The 25,991-nt window shown below is 44.9% G+C and overlaps 1 protein-coding gene across 6 annotated transcripts in view; it reads left to right on the top strand.

The window, feature by feature from the left end:
* The window catches only part of TPCN1 (two pore segment channel 1), a 48,349-nt gene that overhangs the window by 9,010 nt on the left and 13,348 nt on the right, over window positions 1-25,991 (top strand). For 5 of the 6 annotated variants that reach the window (XM_082202886.1, XM_082202888.1, XM_082202885.1 and 2 more), the window contains exons 3-20: window positions 5,184-5,308; window positions 6,284-6,460; window positions 7,962-8,075; window positions 10,826-10,956; window positions 11,669-11,757; window positions 13,094-13,128; window positions 13,535-13,593; window positions 14,124-14,223; window positions 15,202-15,318; window positions 16,945-17,069; window positions 17,885-17,933; window positions 18,558-18,621; window positions 20,211-20,255; window positions 21,674-21,730; window positions 21,843-21,893; window positions 23,797-23,869; window positions 24,961-25,068; window positions 25,889-25,960. In XM_082202886.1, coding sequence (XP_082059012.1) covers window positions 5,184-5,308; window positions 6,284-6,460; window positions 7,962-8,075; window positions 10,826-10,956; window positions 11,669-11,757; window positions 13,094-13,128; window positions 13,535-13,593; window positions 14,124-14,223; window positions 15,202-15,318; window positions 16,945-17,069; window positions 17,885-17,933; window positions 18,558-18,621; window positions 20,211-20,255; window positions 21,674-21,730; window positions 21,843-21,893; window positions 23,797-23,869; window positions 24,961-25,068; window positions 25,889-25,960 — 1,591 coding nt within the window. Of the gene's footprint in view, window positions 1-5,183; window positions 5,309-6,283; window positions 6,461-7,961; window positions 8,087-10,825; window positions 10,957-11,668; window positions 11,758-13,093; window positions 13,129-13,534; window positions 13,594-14,123; window positions 14,224-15,201; window positions 15,319-16,944; window positions 17,070-17,884; window positions 17,934-18,557; window positions 18,622-20,210; window positions 20,256-21,673; window positions 21,731-21,842; window positions 21,894-23,796; window positions 23,870-24,960; window positions 25,069-25,888; window positions 25,961-25,991 lie in introns of those variants that run through there. The other variant, XM_082202890.1, reaches the window with a different exon arrangement.

Raw genomic sequence — 25,991 nt, 5'->3', positions numbered from 1 at the left:
CGGTTTTTTCGTCTTGTGAAGCACGGCTATTAGCGGCTTAGCGGCTATTAACGGCTTAGCGGCTATTAATGGCTTAGCGGCTTTAAGAAAAAGGAAACAAACTCGCAAGAACTCGCAAGATGTTTCGTCTTGCGAAGCAAGCCCATAGGGAAATTCGTCTTGCGGAACGACTCAAAAACCGGAAAACTCTTTCGTCTTGCGCGTTTTTCGTCTTGCGAGGCATTCGTCTTGCGAGGTACCACTGTACCGAGGCTTCCCAAACTAATTTCATGTCCTTCCTGTTCAAAAAGCACAGAAATGCAGTGTTCTGGCTCATAAGCTCGAATTGGAAGGAGCTTGCGCTTGGAACCCCTTAGGCACTGAAAGTGGAAGGATAAAAGAGAAGGCAGCGGCAATCAGCCACAGCTCTAACCGCTGGACAGATGTTTCTGTTTGGTTTTTATACAATACTACGTATCGAACTGGGATGGGCAAAATGAGATTTCAAGGCAGGGGGCTACCAGCAGCAGGATAAATCTTCTGCCTGCACCTCCTTGGGCAAAGGAGTTTCTTACGAGCATCAGAGTGACTAAGGCAACTAAATCCGGCAGGCCCATGTTTTGCTTTCATGCTGGCCAAACCCATCGTTTTTCTCTTTTTTAAAAAAAATAATAAATAAATCCAAAATGCCCTGAAAACTGACAAGAAGCAGAAACATGGCAATCAAACCTTGCCAAACGGATGCGTTCCCTGGGAGGCCATGAAAATCTAATCTCTGTTTGTTTTCCAGCCGTTGTTCCGCTCTGTGCGTCAGATGTTCCGAGTCAGCGTCGACGAGCGAAAAGCAGCCAGACGCAGTTAAAAAAACAAAACACGTTGTCATCTCAGAACTGCAGTTTGAATGTCTCCTAGTGCTTTGAAAACCTTTTATCGTCTCACAACCACCTGTTCCCACAACACGGAACAGTTTAACGATAGCAGGCGTATATTAACATTGCTACCCGCCCATCCCTCAGTGCAAAACGGAAAAGGGGAAATTCCTTTTCTTTTTCTTTTTCAACTATAGCAGTGGAATGCACTGAAGTATAGTGTTTTGAAAGCACCCAGCCATGCTGCCTCTGCACGCAAGGGTCATTTTCCATGTATTCTGGATAAAGTTCTCAAGGACAGCTGAATATGAATTTTGGTCTGTTGTATGAAAGCAACAGCCTGTCTAGTCATACCAGGGTTAGAAACTCAGATATATAAGCTAAGGCACCAAATGGCTCCTGAAACCAAGGTTATGTCTGGTTCCCACTGGGGGGTGGGAAAGACAGCTCTAAAGTCTTATTTTTCAAATGATTGATTGTGATTGATTTGCAGTTAAATATCTGGCTAGTTTAGATGGTAGACTTGAGCTAGGTTAGAACTTTGGAAGCTCAAAGAAGAAAAGCCAGTTCATCCTGTCCACCTATCTATTGGCCTATTATTCTAACCTCTTTTTTTCTTAATGGTGACACAGACCATTCATAATGTAGGGATATTCTTCACAACTTTGAGCAGGGCAGTGAGGTGGGGTATATGAAGACAAGCTGCAACAATTAATGATGACGTTCTTCACTGCTCCTGCTCAGGCTGCACGGAAAAAGCATTTTGGGTTCCTGTGTGGAGAAGGGCTTTCTTTCACACATTCGCTTTGTACTGCATATTATAGTCTTACTTCATAGTCCTATAAACGCAACACATCTGCTGAATCACCAGGGAGTTTTCACCTTTTCAAAGAAGCGGGTGTGTAGAGTCTTAAGTGGCTTGCTGTACTAGAATTTAAACTAGGCCGACAATAAATGAAATAAAAATAGACTTGCAAAGGAATTAAGTTGTCTGTACAGTGGTATCTTGGTTCTCAAACACCTTGGTACTCAAACAACTTTGAACCCAAACACTGGAAACCTGGAAGTAAGTGTTCCGGTTTGCGAACTTTTTTCGGAAGCCGAACATGCTCCGTTTTGAGTGTTACTCTGAGGTCTGTCTGTTTTTGCTATTTATTTTGCATTTTTGTTTTTGTGGTTCTTTTTTGTTTTGTTTTTGTGACAAACCAGTTCAGCTACTGATTGATTGATTGTGTGCCTGCAGTACATTGTTTATTGCTTTCATTTTATGGATGAATGGTCTCGTTAGATAATAAAATTCATGTTAAATTGCTGTTTTAGGGGTTGTTTGTCTGGAACAAATTAATCCATTTTCCATTACTTTCTATGGGAAAGCGCGCCTTGGTTTTGGAATGCTTTGGTTTTGGAACGGACTTTCAGAACAGATTAAGTTTGAGAACCAAGGTACTACTGTATTTGCAAACATCCCCACAGAAAGATGTGCCTTGGAAGTGTACTGTTGTAGCTGGGATAGATCTTCAGAGTGGTGTTTGATTGAGTAAATGAGCTGGGAATTCCATATAAATAACATGAATTTAAAAGGTAAAGGTAAAGGACCCCTGACAGTTAAGTCCAGTTGCAGATGACTCTGGGGTTGCGGCGCTCATCTCGCTTTACAGGCCGGGGGGGGGGCGTTTGTCCGCAGACAGTTTTTCTGGGTCATGTGGCCAGCAAGACTAAGCCGCTTCTGGTGCAACGGAACACTGAAACCAGAGCAGCACATGGAAACGCCGTTTCCCTTCCCGCCAGAGTGGTACCTATTTATCTACTTGCACTTTTTGGCGTGCTTTCGAACTGCTAGGTTGACAGAAGCTGGGACTGAGCTACGGGCGCTTACCGTGTTACAGGGATTTGAACCGCTGACCTTCTGATTGGCAAGCCCAAGAAGCTCAGTGGTTTAGACCACATGAATTTAGGACACAGCAAAAAACTGGGAGGTCTTGGATTAATGCCTCAAGAGATGCAAACTCTTTAAAATATCTTTATCTATAGCTACCTTTCTGGTGTCTGCCTCCCTGAAAGTTTAAATCCTGAAAGATGCCACGGGAGTTTTCCAAAATAAATCTCTGTGTTCTGGTTCTGTCAGCCAAACAACCGCTTTCAAACAGGTCGATCTGCTTCTGTCATCTTGTCTTTCCTCTGTGTGTGTTCAGAAGAAGAAATCCTGACTCTGCAGTGTCAGAGACAAGCAAGCCTGTTGCATGATCTCTCTGTGACAGACCCGCCCAATCTTGGCCTATTTAGTACAGGGTGGAGAGAGAGAAAGAGAATGTGTATGCTGGACAGAATCGATTACATTTGGAATACAGGAACTATTATATTTTCCCTTTGGCAACCGTTTCTGCATGGGTTTGAAGAATTCCTGCTTACTTTGGCCGCCAAATTCCGACAGCGAGCTACAAGTACTCCCCATCTGTTTGCATGTACAGTGGTACCTCGGGTTACATACGCTTCAGGTTACAGACTCCGCTAACCCAGAGATATTGCTTCAGGTTAAGAACTTTGCTTCAGGATGAGAACAGAAATTGTGCTCCGGTGGCGCGGCAGCAGCAGGAGGCCCCATTAGCTAAAGTGGTGCTTCAGGTTAAGAACAGTTTCAGGTTAAGAACGGACCTCCGGAACGAATTAAGTACTTAACCCAAGGTACCACTGTATTTTCACTTGCTAGCAAGGCTTGATTCTCCTCATGGTTTTGTCTTTCCCGCTCCTCTGTGGCAACTGCTTTGGGGCTTTTTTTTACAATCAAGTAGTGTTATGAAATACCTAAGTTGATCAAATATTGTTTTGCCTATTAATAAAATGCAGTAGTCTTAACTGGGAGCGATGAGGTATCTGAAAGTCTCAGAACACAATTGGAAAAGGCTGGAGGTTTCTGTGCAGGGACTGAGAAAGAAGCAGTGCCCAGTGACATGATAATTTTGTCTTTGTCCTCCACCGATTACTCCATCTCGTGCTCCATCATATGGATGGTTTATTTTATTTTAGTATTCGAATTTATTGCACGGTCTACGTGGCTAGGCGCCGAGACCTAAATTGGGAACAGTGCGTGTAACGTTTTGTTTGAATCTCAAAGGCAGGGGTTTGTTCAGCCTGTTAGCCAGCTGAACATCGTGAGTTAGTAAACATTTGCTTTTCTCTTCCTTTTTTATGACGGCATATGGAAGCTGTTCCTATCTAGAGGCCTGCCAGAACAGCTTCCAACGCTCAGATGAATGGGGATGCTTGCATCCCTCAACTATCATTCCACAGGCCTGGCGTAAGCGAGACAGCTGGCTTGGATAGACCTCTTGGGATAAGTCACAGGGGCGTGAAAGCAGCGTTGCCATCTGTGCGGCGGATCGTTCCGCGTTTCCTCGCAGCTTCTCTCTCTGTGTTCCACAAACTTTGCAAGGCTTTAGCTCGGGGGTGGGAAATGAATTTTTGTGTGTGGGGTGAATGTGGCCCAGAGGCAAAAGTGGGCAGAAGAACGAGTGTAAATTTCTCCTTTGTACATTAGGCTTGTTTACACACACATTCACACACACACACGTTTCCTCCACCCTGGCTAGCAAGCTGCATTGTCATGGTGGATGCCTTTATAAAAAGTGAATGAAGGAAGATTAGCAATTCCACCTAATAATAATAATTTGTTCGTTTGCTTGCTCGCTTGCTTCCCATCTGACTGGGTTTCCCCAACCACTCTGGGTGGCTTCCAGTAAATTATAAAACCAGAATAAAGCCTCAAAACATTAAAAACTTCCCTATACATGGCTGCCTTCAGATGTCTTCTAAAAGTAAAATACAGTGGTACCTTGGGTTAGGTACTTAATTTGTTCCAGAGGTCCGTTCTTAACCTGAAACTGTTCTTAACCTGAAGCACCACTTTAGCTAATGGGGCCCCCTGCTGCTGCCGCGCCGCCAGAACACAATTTCTGTTCTCATCCTGAAGCAAAGTTCTTAACCCGAGGTACTGTTTCTGGGTTAGCAGAGTCTGTAACCTGAAGCGTATGTAACCTGAAGCATATGTAACCCAAGGTACCACTGTATTTGTTTTATCTCCTTGACATCTGATGGTAGGGCATTCCACAGGGAGGGTGCCACGACCGAGAAGGCCCTATGCCTGGTTCCCTGTAACTTCACTTCTTGCTGTGAGGGGACCACCAGAAGGGCCTCGGCGCTGGACCTCAGTGTCCGGGCTGAATGATGGGGGTGGAGATGCTCCTTCAGATATACTGGGCCAAGGCCGTTTAAGCCTTATTAGGCTTAAAGCGTGACAATAAAGAGACCTTTCCCTTCTCTTTCCCCCCTTTCACCCAGATGGAGGCAACTATGACTTGGTCAGTGACACATCCAGCCCGGCCGCTGGGGACTGCCACCCTCGACGGAGCTGCGGAGGACAAAATTGGGAAATGAACTACCAGGAGTCGGCAATTTACCTCCAGGTGGGCCCTTTTCTTTGCATTACCTGGCAGAGAAAGGAGAGGGTATAAATTAAGAGGGTGTATGGCTGACAAACTGAATTCCTTGAAGCGCTACAGATTCCAGCTACTTTCAGTGGTCCTCACCCAACCTGCTTGCTGTTTGTTTCCCCCTTGCTCCCTATTCCTGTCCCTGCAAGGATAATGTCATGCTGTATTTGTCATTCTTAGAGAGTTGTATCCAGTGCTGCGCTTGAAAACTTGTGCTTTGCCAGCTGGACTTCCCTTTTTTTCACGCCATAGATCTATTCCAATCCTACTAATGATTTTAACAGTTTACAGTGGTCTTTAAGATAAGTTATAAATTTCCCCCATTCCTTATTAAAATTTTGGTCTTCATGATTTCTGACTCTTCCGGTTATTTAAGCCATTTCAACGTCGTCCATTAACTTCGTCTGCCATTCTTCTCTGGTAGTAACTTTATCTTCTTTCCATCCCTAGGCTAGTAACATCCTTGCAGCCGTGGTCGCATACATAAATAGTTTTTTCTGCTCCTCTGGGATTTCGGCACCTAGAATTCCTTAAAGGAAGGCTTCAGGCTTTTTAACAAAAGTTATTTTCAACATTCCCCCCCTCCAGCTCATTATATATCATTTCCCAAAATACTTTTACCACCTTACAATTCCACCACCTATGGTCAAAGGTGCCTTCTTTTCCTTTACATTTCCAGCATACATTTGAGCATGTTTTATACATAAAGGAAGTATTTTATTTTATCATCCAATGTTCATCTTCACGGGCTGCCTACAAGTTCTAACATTATGAGTTAAGGATAAAAGCTTTTTTTCTGTTCACCTCACAAAGTGGTCTGCCAAGACCCTCATGTGGTCCATGTGGAAGAAAGGTTTTGGGAACCACTGACTTACCGACTACATTGGGCTTGCTGTCTCTAGCGTATTTATGCGTGTGTGTATTTTGTTGATTAAAACCCTAAATCAGGAAGGAGAAAACAACGACAAATTCTTCACGCACCCCAAGGATGCCAAAGCGCTCTCTGCCTACCTCTTTGTACACAACCATCCCTTCTACCTAATGGAACTGACCACAGCACTGATGCTCCTGATGCTCTCTCTCTGTGAGGCTCCTGCGGTCCCTATGCTTCGCCTTGGCATCTATGTAAGTATCTTAAGAATTGGGTGGAGGGGAAGGATTTTAGTGGACATAGGCAGGAAATTGAAGATTGGCTATGCGATGCAATTGACGAGCCAATGCAGCCGCTGGTGGAATCTAGACACATAAAAAAACCCGTTGTGAAAATACTTTTAAAAAAACCCACGTTTTGAAAAAATATTGAATTTGCCATAACTCACCGTTGCCATCTAAAAGAGACGCAGGTGGCGCTGTGGGTTAAACCACAGAGCCTAGGACTTGCTGATCGGAAGGTCGGCGGTTTGAATCCCCGCGACGGGGTGAGCTCCCGTTGCTCGGTCCCTGCTCCTGCCAACCTAGCAGTTCGAAAGCACGTCAAAGTGCAAGTAGATCATTAGGTACCGCTCCAGCGGGAAGGTAAACGCGTTTCCGTGCACTGCTCTGGTTTGCCAGAAGCGGCTTAGTCCTGCTGGCCACATGACCCGGAAGCTGTACTCCCGCTCCCTCGGCCAATAAAGCGAGATGAGCGCCGCAACCCCAGAGTCTGCCACGACTGCACCTAATGGTCAGGGGTCCCTTTACCTTTACCTTACTGTTGCCATCTAGTGTCACATTTATGTAATGCACTTTACAACACACTGAAAACGTTTTCATTTGCAGCTGTATAGCTGAGTCTGCTCTGTCTGTATCTTCAAACCAGGTTTATTCGTAAAATTTGGGTGTTATACAGGGGTACAGTGTAACTAAAGGGCCTTGTGTTCCCAGTGTTCCCAAATATTTAGCTCCGGAGCATAGAGAACAACTCCTTTTTGGTATTCGTCCTGCACACCTTCTCCAGAGTGACCCTAGGAGCCCATCCTCTGTGGCTGACTCAACTCCTTTCTAATTATTATCAGCCTCCCATCTGCCAACAGCTGCTGTTTGAATAAAAAAAATCGGCATGTTAAATGCAGTACAACATTTAACAACAACGATACCCCACTCACCCGACTGGGTTGCCCCAGCCACTCTGTGTGGCTCCCAGCATAATATAAAAACACAGTAATACATCAAACATTAAAAGCTTCCCAGTGCAGGGCTGCTTTCAGATGTCTTTGGAAAGCTATGTAGTTGTTTCCTTGACATCTGATGGGAGGGCGTTCCACAGGGCGGGTGCCACTACCAAGAAGGCCCTCTGCCTGGTTCCCTGTAACTTCACTTCTCACAGTGAGGGAACCTCCAGAAGGCCCTCGGAGCTGGACCTCAGTGTCCGGGCTGAATGATGGGAGTAGAGATGCTCCTTCAGGTATACAGGGTTGCATTTAACATTGAATATAGTTTGGTCTTTTAAAAATGGAAAAGGATAATTCACATTGCTAATATATATCCATGTTTTCCAGCTCTGGTGGTGGGGGTGGGGAAAAAGAACAGATTTCCACAGAATGATGGATTTCTACTTGGGCACTAGGTTTTGACAAATTTAAATTGGTGAAACAACAAAGCCCGTTTGTTGAACTGATGTTGTTGTTCTTTGCCTGCCTGGTTACAGATCCACGCGACCCTGGAACTGCTTGCCCTGACTGTCGTGGTGTTTGAGCTCTCTATGAAGATGAGATGGCTGGGCCTGCACACCTACATTCGACACAAAAGGACCATGGTCAAGGTAGACTGCTGGTAACCTTCTCACCTAACTGATCTGCACTGTTGCAGGAACCAGAGTGCAACCCTCTGCAACATTTTATTTATTTTTTAACTCAAAAGCAAATCCCACTCTTCCCCCACCTTCTCTTTTAATTTAAACAATGTATCACCTTCTAAACCAGTACAGTGGTACCTTGGTTCTCAAACGCCTTGGTACTCAGACAACTTGGAACCCAAACACCGCAAATCCGGAAGCAAGTCTTCCAGTTTGCAAACTTTTTTCGGAAGCTGAACGTGCTCCGTTTTGAGTGTTACGCTTCCGATTTGAGTGTTATGCTGAGGTCTGTCTGTTTTTGCTATTTGTTTTGCATTTTTGTTTTTGTGGCTCTTTTTTGCTTTGTTTCTGTGACTGTGTGGAACCCAGTTGAGCTACTGATTGATTGTGTGACTGCAGTACATTGTTTATTGCTTTCATTTTATGGATCAGTGGTCTCGTTAGATAGTAAAATTCATGTTAAATGGCTGTTTTAGGGGTTGCTTTTAAAAGTCTGGAACGGTTGAATCTGTTTTGCATTACTTTCTATGGGAAAGCATGCCTTTGGTTTTGGAACGCTTTGGTTTTAGAACGGACTTCCGGAACGGATTGAGTTTGAGAACCAAGGGACCACTGTATCTCAGATAAACACGAGAATAAGAAATACTGTATTTTTCGCCCCATAGGGCGCACCGCCCCATAGGACGCACCTAGTTTTTTTTTTGGGGGGGATAAAGAAAAAAAAATTATTTCCCCCCAGGTGCGGGGGAAGCCTGAGCTTCCCCCGACCCCAGCCCCGAGAACAGCCTGCTATCCGCAAGCCTAGGGAGCCCGGCGGGAAGTCGCGCCGGTCTCCCCAGGCTTGCGGAGAGCTGCACGAAGCCCGGGTGCGCTCTTCATCGTGCCCCAGGCTTCGGAATGCAGACAGCTCTGAGCAACCCTTGGGAGACCGGCGCGAAGTTGTGCTGGGCTCCCGAAGGTTGCGCAGAGCTTCCTGAAGCCTGGAGAGCGAGAGGGGTCGCTGCGCACCGACCCCTCTCGCTCTCCAGGCTTCAGCGAAAGCCTGCATTCGCCCCATAGGACGTGCACACATTTCCCCTCCATTTTTGGAGGGGGAAAAGTGTGTTCTATAGGGCAAAAAATACGGTACCTTTAAAACAAGACTAAAACCCTAACAGTGGTAAAGACCCATTTATCCAGCCTGAAAAGCCTGTTGGAACAAAAAATATCTTCAACTGTTTCTGGAAAGTACAGCTAGTGGGAGCTTGTTGTATCTTGATAGGAATACCGTGCCTGTAGCCTGAATCTGTCAGTTGCTTCTGAGCCATGTGGTTTGGCAATTTGGGGAGGGGTGTGTGTGTGTGTTGGCAAGATTTCCCATGCCCCGTCCTACTGAATCTTGGCTTATCTGAACTAGCCGTTTGCATCTGCAGCTCTTTCTGTTCCTACTGATGTTGATGGCTTACTCTGCAGAGCAACAGGTGGTTTCTGATTACAATTATCAGTTTTAGGTCCAGCCTTTTACTGTCATCTTTGGGGACTCTTTGTTATTGTGCATACCCAACCCTCCCAAACAACTGCAACCTTACTTTTGGCCAGTTATTTTCAATAGATGCTACTTTTTTCTCTGGCTTTGTTTATTACTGTATCAGAGGAACTTATACTGAGCCAGACCATTGGTCCACCTAGCTCAAATGTTGTCTACACTGGCTGGCAGCTGCTCTCCAGGTTTCCAGATAGGGAGTCTCTCCACAATGCCAGGGATCGAACCTGGAGACGCTGACCTTTCCGCAGTTATGTTGGTCCCTGCAGCAGTATATGCCCTAAAAAACTTTGGGGTAAAATTGTAAAAAAAGCTCAACAACTTTGGTTGGCCCTCAGGCATGTTCACCTCATCAAATCTGGCCCTCTTTTGAAAAAGTTTTGGCACCCCTGAGTAGGGTCTTTGTTGGACTTACCGTATTTTTCGCTCGACAAGACGCACCCAACCATAAGACGCACCTAGTTTTTAGAGGAGGAAAACAAGAAAAAAAATATTCTGAATCAAATGTTGTTGAAGAGGCTTTGTGCGGCTATCACTGAAGCCAGAACAGCAAGAGGGATCGCTGCGCAGCAATCCCTCTTGCTGTTCTGGCTTCTGGGATAGCTGCGCAGCCTGCATTTGCTCCATAAGATGCACACACACTTCCCCTTACTTTTTAGGAGGGAAAAAGTGTGTCTTATAGAGCGAAAAATGCAGTAGGTTTCAACAGATGCTTTCAATGTACTTAGAGGAGAGAAACTTTGGAATAGCTCCTATGGAACGTAAATGCATTGTAGTGCTTGTAATCAGATTGAGAATATCACACACTATTTGTTGATGTGCCCAGGGAATTTTTTTTATCTCCTATTCTTAATTGGTTCTCAGACCAATCCCGCCAGGAAGTGATAGTTGACCTCTTCGCTGATAAATATCCACAAATTATGCATCTGGTAGCCAAATCTTCTCTGGCAGCTAAGAAGCTTCGCTCCAGTTACGTTAATGCATTGTAATTCAAAACTTTTATGTAATAATTTTTTATGCGGTAGACTTTTACTCTGTAGATGTTCTAGGTTATATGTGTGTTTTCAGAACCCACTAGTTTGTTTAAACTCCCCCCCCCCTGAACTTTGACTTGTTATAGCCCGGCATGGGACCTGCTTGTGAAGGGCAGGTAATAAATTTTATTGCCACCATCTCTTGTCTTGTTTCCTTGCAGAGCTGTGTTCTGTTGCTGCAGTTTATAGAGGCAATTGTGGTGTTGGTGCGTCAGACATCCCATGTCCGGATCACGAGAGCCTTGCGATGCATCTTTCTGGTGGACTGCCGTTACTGTGGAGCTGTCAGAAGGTAATGGGCTGGCTGGCCTCCATTGAACTCTGTGCAGCACTCCTGGCCATAGCTGTCAACTTTTCCCTTTTCTTGCAAGGAATCCTATTCGGAATAAGGGAATTTCCCTTAAAAAAAGGGAAACGTTGACAGCTATGCTCCTGGCTATGGTTGGTCATAGAGGTGGGAAGGCCTGGAAAAAACCAGAAAAATTGGGGGGGGGGGAAATAGGTTTCTCCCCGTTTTTTTCCCATTTCCCCGCAATGCCTTTTTCCCCAGAAAAATGGGGGGGGGATCAGTTTGATATAGTTTGAATATTACAAACACTACCCCCCCCAATTTTTTCTGGGGAAAAACGGCTTTGGGGGAAATGGGGGGGAACCTCCCCCCACCATTTTTCTGGTTTTTCTCCAGGCCTTCCCATAATCTGGTTTTCAGCATCACAATATATCACCAGCTAAACATCGCGATGTACCAATATTTCACGATGTCTGAAATAAAGATGGGGCTATGTTGAGGCGCAAAGGGAAAAACCAAGTGTCTTGAAGACATTGTTGAACTACAACTCCCACTATCCCTGTCTATTTGCTGTGTGAACTTGGGTTGATGAGTGTCAGAGTCCAACCACAACTGGAGGCACCCCACTGGCTGCCCTTGTCGTACAAGCATGGGAAGGGATATTAAGGAAGAACGTTTTCCTTTGAGCCAACTCCTGATTCAGCTTTCATTTCAGGAACCTACGACAGATTTTCCAGTCTCTTCCTCCATTCATTGACATCCTCCTGCTGCTGCTTTTCTTCATGGTCATCTTTGCTATCCTTGGTGTGTACCTTTAAGAGTTATCTGTTCATGAGCAGTTTCGTCCTCGCAGACGCTTTCAGCAAAGATGGCAGCATTGTGTTAGACAGGCATAGGCTGCCAAGCAAATGGCGTCTTTGCCAAGGTGAAAACAGGTTTGGGGATGGGGACAGAAGATGGTGTAAGAGGCCGAAGCTAAGGAGCTCAGGTCAGCAAACAGATAAGTGTTTTTTTTAAAAAACATTCTAGAACAGTTAAACAGTCTAAAAACCATTACCTTTAAAAGCATCTTAAATCAGTTTCAGATAAAAACATTCTAAAAGCAATTACTGTTAAAAGCAGGCTTCCATCCCACGATTTTGTGGTGGCCAGCAGCGGTATTCTTGAGCCACCAAACGCCTGGGTAAACAGGTGTGTTTTCAAATTCCTCCTGAAGGTTAGTAATGATGGAGATGTGGGAATGTTCAGGGTGGCAGGAGAGGATATATTGTTTATTAATATCCTTCCTAACCTGCGCTAGCAAGTTCCTTTACTTAGCAGAGCTTACATTCCCCTTTTTACATGCACAGCAGATAGCTGGTTGCAGGCTCGTGTGAGCCACTCACTATTATACCATTCAGTCTGTCTCAGATTGAATTGTACGTTCCTGGTAAGTTCCCTTGAATCCCTCTTAGAAGAATAGAGACGTGACAATCTTATTCAAAGTCAGTTAAAGAGGTTTACTCACATCAGTTGACAGTTGGATCCCTGAAGGCAGACTTAGTTACAAATATGTACATGTGGATCTACCGCATATGGGGGAATAATCCCAGTGCTTCTGCAGTCCTAGCTAGAAGCTAGTCAAATGAAGAAGGAAGTTAAAAAGAGAGAGATGTGCTGCGTGACTCGTCCTTTTGCTACCTGGACAAATTAGGTCACACCCACCTTCTATCACATGCAACAGGAAGGATGCTCGAGCCAGGAGGAACAGGAAGTTTCAACTGGCTGGACCAAACATTCCCTCGCATGTCTTCTCTAGCATTACAAGGAATGTTGTACTTGACTGCCTCTCATGGATCACATCCCACAGGAGACAGGGCACCTCCCTGAGAAGGGCATTCCACAAGCCAAGTGTGTGCTGATTGTGTGCTGATTGGCAAGGACTCTCCTATTGTCGGCCAGAACCAACCGGGCCGCCTCTGGTGGGTGGCACCGCTAACAAGGTGTCAAAATAAACTTAACGCAGGCCAGCTAGATGAGACTCGTTAAAATGATGGTGCAACATTGCTTCTACTTGCCAGCTGGTTGAATGTCCCATTTATGCCTTTATCATTTTGACGCTTATTCCCCCCCCTCTCTCTTCTCTCCCCTTTCTCCCTAGGCTTTTATTTGTTCTCTCCTAACAAGTCTGATCCTGTAAGTAAAGCATCAATACATGGGCTCTTGAAGGTTTGATCTTTGGGGGTCATTTGCGAAGCATGACAAGCATGCGTCAATTGGCAACTGTCTGCAACTCTTGGCTGCGGCCTCCGTGGATGGGGAAGGGCAGGGTTCCCATCCTGCCTGAAACTAGGTGGCAGCAGCTGTCCCTTTTGCGGCCAGAGGGTCTTCTAATTAGGGAAGGAAGCTCTTGCTGCTGCTCTTGCATTTTTGTAGGGGACTTCCCTGCAGTTTGTATTGGAAACAAACTCCATGGGGATTATTCTAAACACAGCCTCTAAGGGAGCCCTTGGAAGCAATGTGTTGTTTTATGATTCAGGACATGTTGTGCGACAACAATCAGCGGTAGTTCCGTCATCTCATAGATGTTCTTCTTCTGCAGTATTTCAGCACCTTAGAGAACAGCCTTGTGAATCTTTTCGTTCTACTGACTACAGCGAAGTAAGTTGCTTGAGCTCGTCACATGTTATTTAAAGTCACATGTTATTTAAAGCACATGACTAACAGTTGCGGCTCGCCCCCCCCCCCAAAGAATCCTGGGACCTGAACATTCTTTTAAAGCCATCCAAGTCAGTGACTATCAGTCACCTCCTGTGGCAATGAGTTCCATAGTTTAACATTGCACTGCCGTGAATCTCCCAGCAAACGATTCCCAAGTCACGCATGCTTGGGAATAAGCTCCATCAAAATAAGTCCTTTCTTTTATCCAACCTGAATCTTCCAGTGCTCAGTTTTATTGAGTCCACGAGTTCTAACATTATGAGAGAGGTAGAAAAACTTTTTCTTCCCACTTTCTTCATGCCGTATATAATCTTAACAAACGTCTGTCATGTCCCCTCTTTCTTGCCTGCTCTCTAAACTAAAGGGGTTGTTTGTTAAGTGTGCTGGGAATTGTAGCTTTGCGAGGGAACAAGCTACAGCTCCCATGACTTATTGTGAATAAACGAGATTATCTCTCTTTTGGGTTGCAGTTTCCCAGATGTGATGATGCCCTCTTATGCCAGAAGCTCCTGGTCCTGTGTCTTTTTTATTGTGTATCTTTCCATTGAGCTGTACTTCATTATGAATTTGGTAAGTCCATCTTCTTTGTCCATCACCGTTGAGCTTCCAGTTGCCCACTCTCTTTAGAACAGGGGTGAGGGACATTTTGGCCCATCACATGTTGCTGAACTACAATTCCCATCTGTGCCTACCCCCCACACCAAGAATGGCTAATGGTCAGGCATGATGGGTGTTGTAGTTCAGCAACTTTTGGTGGGCCAAAGGCTCACCACACCTCCTTTAGAACAACTGTTCTTTCCAGACTTGCCGCGATTTCGTGGTGCTTAACTGCAAAAGTCGGGGGCAGCCTTTGATCTTTGGAATAGCTGCAATTTCCAAAGGGGAGCTGTGTTCATCTGCAGAAGTGAAAATGGGGGCGTTTTGTAGCATCATAAAGATGAGCACACTTCGTTTGGCCTATGCTTTTGCGAACTAGATTCACTTCCAAGTATCTAGTCCATGAGGGGTTATGCTGTAATGAATTTGCAGGCCTTGTATGGTGCCACAAGACTCTTTGTCATATAGCTACTCCTGGATTTTTGTTTTATAGATAGGGCCCATTTCCTCATTTTTTGATACTTTTTATTTCGTGCAAATATTCCAGCAAAGTCTGTCATCAGACACTGCTTATTTTTGAACTGTTAAGATTTGCCAGGTGCCCTCAGAATCCAGCATGCTTTCCTTCCTTCCTTCCTTCCTTCCTTCCTTCCTTCCTTCCTTCCTTCCTGGGATAATGGTGGCTTTCCATCATGGGGCTTCTCTGGGAGGTTCCCCTTCAAGTATTCTTCAGCCACCCAATTGCCTGATTTGATTTTTTTTAAATCATTGATTTCTATCCACCCTGCTCAAAGTGCTTCCTGTTCTGTTGATCAATGGCTCGTTGCTGAATAATGGGGAAAAGTTCCTTCTTAAGGTGCTCCTTCCATCACATTCTGGTGCTGTGTAGAACTTGACAGCTGCCAGTTGCAGACTGCAGTTAGACTTCTCCTCCCGCCCCTCTTTGTTTAGCTACTCGCCGTTGTGTTTGATACTTTCAATGATATTGAAAAGAAGAAGTTCAGATCACTGCTGCTTCACAAGCGCACAGCCATACAACACGCCTACCAACTGCTTGTCAGCAAACAGGTATGTGGTTCTCTGCATGTTTGCACGCGTGTGCATGTGAACGAGGTAACCGTTCTTTGTCTGTGGCAGTCAGCACTTTTGCTAAGTACCACTGCTCTTATAAGCTTTGAGTGTTCCAGGAATCTGGTGCTTTCAGTGATCTGAAGCTCCAGGGTCCTCATGGATCTCAGTATATACAGAAGGGTATATTTTACCCTGCTGATGATGCTCATTGACTGATAAGGCTGACATCAAGGCAATATAGTCAATAAAACAGTCAATAAAAGATAAAATCAGAGCAGTTTTTAAAAGTGTCATTACAGCCAAGATTACTAAAAAAATGTTTTTAAATCCATCTCAGAAAAATCTGCATTAAAATCCTTCAAAAACAAAAAAGGTTGTCACATTGTGCAGCAAATGAAAAAAAAAATCTTATTAGAAAACATGCAGGTGAATGTTCTGTTGATAGAAAAACTGTTGTAATTGGCATATCAGTTGTGTTGCCAAAATATACAAACAGCCATTGGATTTCTTGCTAGATTTGGTCTCCTCATGTGCACTTCTGTTGAGCGCCTGATAATGTTCCACTTCATTTATACTTAAAAAAGAGAGAAAGAGCACTTATTTATTTAGCTTTTATAAGCATTCAAACAGTAAGCGTAACAGATCAGTCTGATAGGCAATTACAAGAAATCAGTATCATTGATATATGCACAGGGTCATTACAGTAAGGTAGCACAAGGAACTACGTATTTAGATCTGGGAACGAAATAGAAGATAATATGTTTAACCCAAAAACTCCCTTTATGTTTGATAAACAGTGTCTTTTATCGTTGGTCTCAATTGTACACGCAGTCCTCCGTGAGCAGAGTGTTTAGGTGTGTGCCTTTCTATCGTGATGTCTTTGACTGGTTGGATGCTGTGGAATGATGGGAGGAACCAGCTGGGGAAAGAAGACTCAGAGCCAGGGGATTGGTGGTGGGACAATGATGAGTGGTCAGAGGGAGAAGAGAGAGCAGACAGGGAGGAGGAGGAGATGTCGGACACCGAAGAGGCAACAGGGTTTAGTGAGCAGGAAGAGTCTGTGGCAGGGAGCAATTCAGAATCAGAGGCAGAAGAGGAGGCTGGAGAGGAGGGAGGCCAAGAGGCAGAGATGAGGAAGGCTGCTGGAGAAGCCAGGGAGTCTCCCCCTCCTGCTGCAACCAGCTTCCCTCTTCCCTGGTCTCCCAGAACCAAAGGAGGTATGAAGAGGGTGGAGCAAAGACAGGCTAGAGGAAGGAGCCTCAAATTGCTTGGGAAGGAACTGGGGGAGGAGGAGACTTTGGGAACACTGGGAAGGTGGGGACCTTCAGTCCTTGCAACTGCCTCATTGGGGCAAGAGCCACTGGGAAGGTTTGCTGTGTTCAATAGGCCTAGCTCCCTGAGCTGCCTTGTTTCTTTGAATAGAGTTAACTTCACTGGAGACGTGCGAGTCCTTGCAGACCTGCTCCTGGCAACCGCTCCTGTCGCCCAACCTGATTCTGAACACAGAGGGCATATTGCCTTGCACATATTATCCTCCAGTTTCATTCCCTGGCTGTAAATGGAAGGCAGATTGAGAAGTTTCTGTGGGCAACTCACTTAGGGAAATCCTTTTCTCCCTTCTAGAGACCTTCTGGAATCTCCTTCAAGCAGTTTGATGGGCTGATGCGGTTTTATAAACCTCGGATGAGCGCTCGAGACCGTTACCTTACCTTCAAAGCACTGAATCAAAGCAATACCCCTTTAGTCAGGTGGGGACCCCTCTGTTTGTGTCGGGTGGTAGGGGTGGGGCAAAGGGGTGGGGGTTAACTGAGAAGAGAAATGGATTCCATGAAGAATTAAAAGAGCATCAAACACCGCTAATTCTGGAACAAAGGATGGTGTTCAACTAAGCTTTACTTGGCCTGGTGGCAAATCGGCAACGAGTTCAGGTTTATGAGCAGTAATATTAATATGCAGATGGCCTATGCGGTTACACAGTAGAAGCTTTCATTGAGGTAGGGTAGAACCTAGTTTTTGCAAAGTCTTAATGAAAACTTGGGGGAGCTTCAGCCAAGAACTCTCAGGTCTTTGGACTGGATAACTTAGTGAAGAAATAACAATAACAACAAAAACAACAATACCCATCTAACTGGGTTGCCCCAGCCCCAGCTTCCAACAAAATATTAAAAACACAATAAAACCGCAAACATTAAAAACTTCCCTGTATGGGGCTGCCTTCAGATGTCTTCTTAAAGTCACATAGTTTCAGATAAACAACAACAAATGGAAGGGCGTTGCACAGGGTGGATGCTGCTACTGAGAAGGCCCTCTGCCTGGTTTCCTATATTTTCACTTCTCTCAGTGAGGGAACCAGCAGAAGGCCGTAGGTGCTGGATCTTTGTCCAGGCTGAATGATGGGGGTGGAGATGCTCCTTCAGGTATACCGGGCTGAGGCCATTTAGGGTTTTAAAGGTCAGCACCAACACTTTGAATTGTGCTCGGAAACGTACTGCAATTTGATTTCACATGAGCGATGCCCTGATTGTAAAATCCAACTCTTATAGAGGTCAATCTTCTCTTTCAGTCTAAAGGATATGTACAATTTCTATGAAGTTGTTGGTTTAAAATGGAAGGTAAGTAATGTTGTTTTTGTTTATGGATGTGGGGTAGCTAAGGATGGGGGAGACATTCTATTCAGTTTGCATTTGAAGGTGAAACCTACCGTAACTGATCATCCTGAAGCCATACGCAAATCGAAACACAGCCAACCTTTGAAATTCACACTTCTCTGAATTTTGCAGTGCCACGTAAAATGTGTACAAAAACGCATATACCAGGGTGAGGTGGGCAATGAAAATAGCACACAAAATGCATGGTATTAAAAGGAATTGCTTTGCAAAAACGTGTACGTGAGGCAAAAATCGCATGCAAACATATATTTTAGGAGAAATTCACACCAAATTGCTGGTGAATTTTCATGAGGACTTAAAAAACCCCGTTGCAGACTGATGTGGAAATGAGGAGAGCTGAAAAATGAGGAACCGAGAGAGACAGAAATTGACAGATTTGCCCATTCTTAGGAAAGGGGAAGGATGAGGGCATTGATTTATATATTGTCAAAGAAGAGTTGTGTTGGTGGAGATAGCGGAAACTCCTTGTGCAGTTTTGTTTTAGCTCTTGTTACTGCCAGTAATGCTACAGTGTGGAAACCAAGACATCTTAAATAAAGGCTGTTCTGTGGGCTGTTCCATTTCCAGGCTAAAAGAAACCGGGAACATTGGTTTGATGATCTTCCACGGACAGCGTTCCTTATTTTTAAAGGTAAAGGCCTGGGGTTTCAGAGCCAATGCAGCTGGAGGCCCTAGCGTGGTTAGAGTCTTGGACTAGGACCTGGGCCTCGAACCCCCACTCAGCCATGTTGAAGTGGGTGACCTTGGCCCAGCCACTTGCTCTCAGCCTAATCTACCTCACAAGGTTGTTGTGGGGACAAAAAAGAGGAGGGGGGAGAACTATGTACACCTCCTTGAGCACCTTTGAGGAAATGCAGAGAGATAAAAATGTAATAAAGAAAGAAATTGCCCTATGGCTTCTTAGGAGCTGCCTTCTCATTCTACATGGGAAGAGGAACTGGCAGGAGTGCGTTCAAGCTAATAATAATAATAATAATAATAATAATAATTATTATTATTATTATTATTATTATTTATTATACCCCACCCATCTGGCTGGGTTTCCCCAGCCACTCTGGGGGGCTTCCAACAAGAGATTAAAAATGCATTAAAACACCAGCCATTAAAAACTTCCCTAAACAGGGCTGCCTTCAGATGTCTTCTAAACGTCTGATAGTTGTTTATTTCCTTGACATCTGATGGGAGGGCATTCCACAGGGCAGGTGCCACCACTGAAAAGGCCCTCTGCCTGGTTCTCTGTACCTTGGCTTCTTGCAGTGAGGGAACCGCCAGAAGGCCCTCGGAGCTGGGCCACAGTGTCTGGGCTGAATGATAGGTGTGGATCCTTCAGGTATACTGGGCCGAGGCCATTTAGGACTTTAAAGGTCAGCACCAATACTTTGAATTGTGCTTGAAAACGTACTGGGAACCAAGGTAGGTCTTTCAGGCCCAGTATTATATGGTCTCGGTGGCCACTCCCAGTCACCAGTCTAGCTGCTGCATTCTGGATTAGTTGCAGTTTCCGGGTCACTTTCAAAGGTAGCCCCACGTAGAGCACATTGCAGTTGTCCAAGCGGGAGATAACCAGAGCATGCACCACTCTGGTGAGACAGTCCGCGGGCAGGTAGGGTCTCAGTCTGCGTACCAGATGGAGCTGGCAAACAGCTGCCCTGGACAAAGAATTGACCTGTGCCTCCATAGACAGTTGTGAGTCCAAAATGACTCCCAGGCTGCGCACCTGGTCCGTCAGGGGCACAGTTGCCCCATTCAGGACCAAGATGGATTCACATCCCAATTGTGTGTCAGTACAGGTGTTTTCCGCACCCGGCAACTAGCGTGCTCCCAAGTCTTTGTATGATTGTGCTGTCCATTGGCTTCCTGGATGCAGCCCCAAAATGTCCTGAGGATAAGCTCTGAGCCCTTTTGAATGCTCACTTCAGCTTGAGATGGCTTATGCCAGGCTTTCCCAAACTTGGCTCTCCGGCTGTCGTTGGACTACAACTCCCATCATCCCCAGCTGGCAGGACCAGTGGTCAGGGATGATGGGAACTGTAGTTCAAAAACAGCTGGAGACCCAAGTTTGGTAAGCGCTTGCAGGTACAATAGATTTAAGCAGCATTGCAGATTAAGGTTGTTGTTGTTTAAATCCTATGTATGTATGGAAAGTCGTAGTGGGAAGGAAGAGTCCGAAATCAGGATTCTAAACATATTTTCCTCTTAACGTGTTCCTTCTTTCAACAGGCATTAATATACTTGTGAATTCCCGGGCCTTCCAGTATGCCATGTGTAAGTCTGATGAAAACTCTCTTCATTTCCCCCCATTAGCTGCCCAGAAACAGGGTGTTCTCCAAGAAAATTAAATATTCTAAACCTGCAGTAGCCTGTGGAGCTGTGTCCTTCAGATGCCGCTAAGGGGTGTGGGAATGGGAATGCAATAAAATACAATATATAAAAAATAAGATGCAATTCAAAATTGTACAGCGTCGAGCACAGTGCATTACCATTGCTATGACAGGGATAAAAATCATGAAGAGATCTGTCAAGGCCCTCAGAAATTTTCAAGTGGCCCATGGAGGAAAATAGTTTGGGAACTATTGCTCCAGAGCTCAATAGGGCTGGTGAGAATCAGCTCGGCAAGTAGAAGATCAGAAGATCTTTTAAGAACTGGTGCCTGACTGTGCTTATTTTAAAAATTTATTAAACACCTGTTGTCAAATTATTTCAGGGTAGTGTTTGCTGTACCTCTTCCCTCCCCATCTCTCTTTCCTTTTGTGTCATGCTGTTTAGCCTTAGAGGGAAGGGGACTGTCTTGTTTTGTCATACCAAGGTGGTGCCTTGGTTCTCAAACTTAATCCGTTCCAGAAGTCCGTTCCAAAACCAAAGCATTCCAAAACCAAGGCGTGCTTTCCCATAGAAAGTAATGCAAAATGGATTAATCCGTTCTAGACTTTTAAAAACCCATAAAACAGCAGTTTAACATTAATTTTCCTATCTAACGAGATCATTGATCCCTGAAATGAAAGCAATAGTCAATGCCCTGTACTATAAAATAAATAAGACAGCTTTGTAGATGATAAAAATTAAAATTATTATTCTTTTTTTACGTGCACTGATGATAGTCGTTGTTTGGATGTGGGGCTTTTATCCATTTCCGCATTCACACAATCAATCAATCAATCAATCAATCAATCAGTAGCTGACCTGGGTTCCAGACAGTCACAAAAACAAATTAACTGAAAAAGTCTCAAAAACAAAAACGCAAAATAAATAGCAAAAACAAAAGCACCAAACTTAATCTGTTCTGGAAGTCCGTTTGATTTCCAAACTGTTAGAAAACCAAGACACAACTTCTGATTGGTGCAGGCGCCCAGGAAACAATAGCCGACAACCGCATTGGACGTTTGGCTTCTGAAAAATGTTCAAAAACTGGAACACTTCTGGGTTTTTGGCATTTGGGAACCAAGGTGTTTGAGAACCAAGGTACCACTGTACTGATCTTACGTATGCTGCTCTGGGGTCGGGGGGGGGGGGGCTGAAGTGCTTTTAAAAAGCTTAAAAGCTGGGTTAAAAGTGCTTAAAACCAGTCCAAATTTTGGTTCCTATGTGAAGCTACCTAAAGGTGACATCTTAGCTGAATCCATGTGTTTGGATGCTCTGTGCTGTGTCTGAAAGATGGGCTGACGGGGTTTTGTTGCATTTTGTAGATACTCTGTTGGCAGTGAATGGCCTCTGGATCCTAGTGGAAACCTTTATGTTGCGAGGTACGGAATAACACAGCTCTCTTCTGTTTGCTGACTCTCTTCCCTATCAAGGTTTCAGTGCTCCCATCTGATATGGTGTTTTCCCTCCCTCCCTCTCTCTCTGCTTTTTCAGATGGGATCTTCTCACGAGATGTCCCTTGGAGTTACATTGTCTTCCTTACAAGTAAGTCTTGGCGCTCCCTATTATGATCTCTGAATATACTCCTTCCAAACATTTGTGCCTGTTGCGATATTTGTATTCATTTATTTAAAATATGCATATAACATTATTCATTTAAAAACAACAACCCCAGAGTGGTTTACAACAATTGTGCATAAGACCATAGAACAAAAGCCATATAAGAAAGTTAAAATCCACACTTAACTTTCGCCCCACAAAGGTCCACACTCTAAAGCTCCTTTCTGTTTGTCCCAGAGCTTTCCCCACAAAAACGAGCTCTTTAAAGCTGCAGCACAACAAATGATAATTGGGTTTTTCTGCAGATAGTTGTTTGCTCCGATTCAGCTTTAAAGAGCAGGTTTTCATGGGGAAAGCTCTGAAGTAAAAACAAGGTGCTAGGACACAGAGTTGTAAACTGTGAACCATGCCTGGAAACACAGAGAGAAGGTAAGTGTGGATGAGCAGAAACAGTTATGGAAAGATATATTCTTAATTGCTTGCAATAGAAAGTGTTCAGCAGGAGTTTAAAAGTTTGCATGGAAGGTGTCTGCTGAATCTCTATTGGCAGAGCATCACATGATACTGGGCCAGTTATATGAAAGGCTTGGTTTCTTGTTGTTGCGTGGCGAGTACCCGCCTCCCCCCTTGGAAAATAAAGACACAAGACGCAGCATTTAAGGTTAATGGGTGAAAAAGGCCACAACTTTATTGATTGCAGGAATTGAGCGGTATTGGCTTAGGCATTGGTCCTATCAACTAACCGGCTTCAGCCTGATTGCTTGAAGACTGGCAAGGGTTAACCGCTAGTAGGGGGAGTCCTGCTGATGTACATCAACTAGGAGCTCCCCCGGGGTCACCGCTCGGGGGCGTGCCTTAGGCCCACACCTCCATAGGCTTCGGACAGGGCAACGCCCCCCAGAATCCTTTACTGGACTACCCTTCGATTTGGGTGAAGGTGGTGGCGCTTCCTTCCCCCCCTCTCATCTGCATAACAATACCCTTACCAATGCCTAATCACCAATGCCGAGGAAGATTTGCTACGAGGTAGGCGAAAAAACCAAATGGCTGGTGCCAATTTGCCAAGTGTTTTCAATTTGCCAATTGTTTTCAAATGAGCCTTGCCAACTCGGGGAACAACCCAGTTTCTTAAGCCTGTTGTCTCAGTGGTGGTATCTGCGGTGGTCAACAGATGCAGTTTGTTTCTTGAAACTATCCAAGCAAAGCTCCTCTGGGGAAGGGCTGCAGCTGAGTGGTAGAGCACCTGCTTTGCATGCAGAAGGTCCCATGTTCAATGCACAGCATCTCCAGGAAGGACTAGGAAAGGACTTTTGCCCGAAACTCTGGAGAGCTGCTGCCAGTCAGTGTGGACAGCACCAAATTAGATGGACCCGACTCTGCATAAGGCAGTTTCTTATGGTCAAGTGGAAGGTTTTTCCTGCTTATACGGTGCTTTTGTGTTTTTGTATGTGCTGGGAGCCGCCCAAAGTGGCTTGGAAAGCCGGTCAGATGGGTGTGAGAAAAATAAAATAAAATAAAAATAAGAATTATTATTATTTATTACACTATGTTAGAAGGTCCTTGTTAGAGGCCCAGTTCTTGATGCCCTCCTCTTCTGAGGGGAGGTGGGTTGAAAGGCAGGATAACTAGGTTGTAAGAAAACACTTCTAGATCCGTCTTTGGGAGAGGATGTTAAATGACAGCTCTCTGCTTTCACCGTGTCCTAGAAGAGCTTTTGGTCTCTATCAAAGGAGCTCCAGATTCTTCCCATGTTGGCTGCTGGTCCATTTTCCACTCAGACATAGGTTGCTTCCCTGAGCCAATGAAGGTGTCTGTTGTCGAATTTAATGCCAAAGGTCACATCTGATCTTCAGCCTGCATGTGATGTTATGTTCTCTTGTGTCCACAGTCTATGGGGTCGAAGTGCTCCTGAAGATCACTGGATTGGGGCCTATTGAATACCTGTCATCTGGCTGGAACCTGTAAGTGTGTGTCATCATTCTGTGTCATAAACTATTTTTTAAAAAAAGTTTATATTTTATTGAGATTATTGTAGTAATTTTTTAAAAATAATAATAGTAAAAGGAAAAAAAGAGAATATATAAAAATACATTTTAAAAAGCAGAGGAAAACAGCAATAACAAAATCACGTAAAATGTAAGTTTACGAAAATGTAAACTTACGAAATGTAAGTTTACGAAACAGTTATATAAGTAGATGAATAAACTAATTGTTTCGGCAAATACATTCCAAATATCACTACATTTGTCCAGGCATAATTTTCATCTGAAAATGATTCGTTCATGGGCTGCAAGAGCTGTCGTGTCATCTATCCATTGATTGAAGGGGGCTATATTTTTGTCCCTCCATTGTACCAGTATCAATTTTTTTGCAGATGTGAGGGGATAGAGACTCCAAATGTCAAGCCCTATATATTAGGTGCAGTCATACCTCGGAGGTTGAACAGAATACGTTCGACTTCCAAAACGTTTGGAAACAGAGGCGCGGCTTCTGATTGGCTGCAGGAAGCTCCTGCAGCCAATTGGAAGCTGCAGAACCCCCGTCAGACATTCGGGTTCCAAAGAACGTTTGCAAACCGGAACACTCACTTCTGAGTTTGCAGTGCTCAGGAGCCAAAATGTTTGACTCTCAAGGCGTTTGGGATCCAAGGTACGAAGCGTATATAGTTTATGCTATATACGTCAGAGACTAAAGCAGGGATAGGGAACCTCAGGCCTGAGGGAGGGGCTGGATGTGGCCCTTTGAGTCTCTCTATTTGGCCCTCGAGAGTCTCTCCCAGGCCACACCCATCACAGTCCCTGCTTCGCACCCTCCTTGAGCATTTTTGCCAGGCTAGAATGTTTGCAAACTCCTTCCTTGCCTGAATGGGGTATAGAGTCCATAAACATTAGTTGCTGCACCCATTTTTCCTGCTGGCCCCACCCACCACCTCCCTGTTGTCCGGGGGGGGGGGGCGTTGCCTATAGGGGAATGCAACTCTTCTCCCCAGGGACACAGGCTTACAAGTTCATCCCTGAAAATGTTTCTTCTTTTCCCCCTCTCTCTTTTCCAGCTTTGATTTTTCTGTCACCTTGTTTGCATTCTTGGGCCTCCTGGCACTGGCGTTAAACATGGAGCCGTTCTACTTCATTGTAGTCCTGCGGCCTCTGCAGTTACTGAGGCGAGTAATTGGTTGAATATGTACAGAGGGAATGGCAAACCCAAGAGCTGGAATGATTTGTTCCTGACTGAGGTTTGATGAAGGCCTAGGCTGACGGGATGCCGAGAGGCCAGTCTGGGGTCAGGAGAAAGGGGAGAGCAGTTGTATTATTGTTCATTTTAATGGACTCCGTTGTTGCTTGCAAACGGTTTAGAAGCCATTTTGGCATGTAAGCGGTATAGAATAAAGAATGTTAATAATCATATTGCGTCCCAGTTCTGGGCACCACAATTTAAAGAGGATGTTGACAAGCTGGGACGTGTGGAGAGGAGGGCAACCACGATGATCAAGGCTCTGGAAACCAAGCCTTATGAGGAACGGTTGAAGGAGCTGTTTAGCTTGGGAAAGAGGAGACTGAGAGGAGATAGGATAGCCATCTTCAAATATCTCAAGGGCTGTCATATGTCATATTGTTCCCATAAGAAGGAACAAGCTTGATTTCTCCTGCTCTGGAGGGTAGGACTCGAATTGATGGCTTCAAGTTGCAAGAAAGGGGATTCCGACTAAACATCAGGAAGAACTTTCTGACAGGAAGAGCTGTTTGACAGTAGAACTGCCTCCCTTGGGAGGTTATGGACTCTCCTTCCTTGGAGGTTTTTAAGCAGAGGTTGGGTGGCCGTCTGTCAGGGATGCTTTAGCTGAGATTCCTGCATTTCAGAAGAGAGGACCCTTGAGATGGATGCCTTCTGACTCCACAATTCTATGATTCTATATTGTAACAATTGCATCCTTCTGTAACTCATGCATGTTGCTGCCCACTCCTTTTTTGTTGTTGTTGCAGGCTGTTTAAGCTGAAGAAACGCTACCGGAATGTCTTGGATACCATGTTTGAGCTGTTCCCCAGAATGGCCAGGTAACTGAGAGCGGAAGGTGCAGCAGACAGT

Source organism: Podarcis vaucheri, assembly GCF_965113315.1.
Source record: "Podarcis vaucheri genome assembly, chromosome: 16".
NCBI lineage: Eukaryota > Metazoa > Chordata > Lepidosauria > Squamata > Lacertidae > Podarcis > Podarcis vaucheri.
This window is presented reverse-complemented; position numbering and strand designations above follow the sequence as displayed.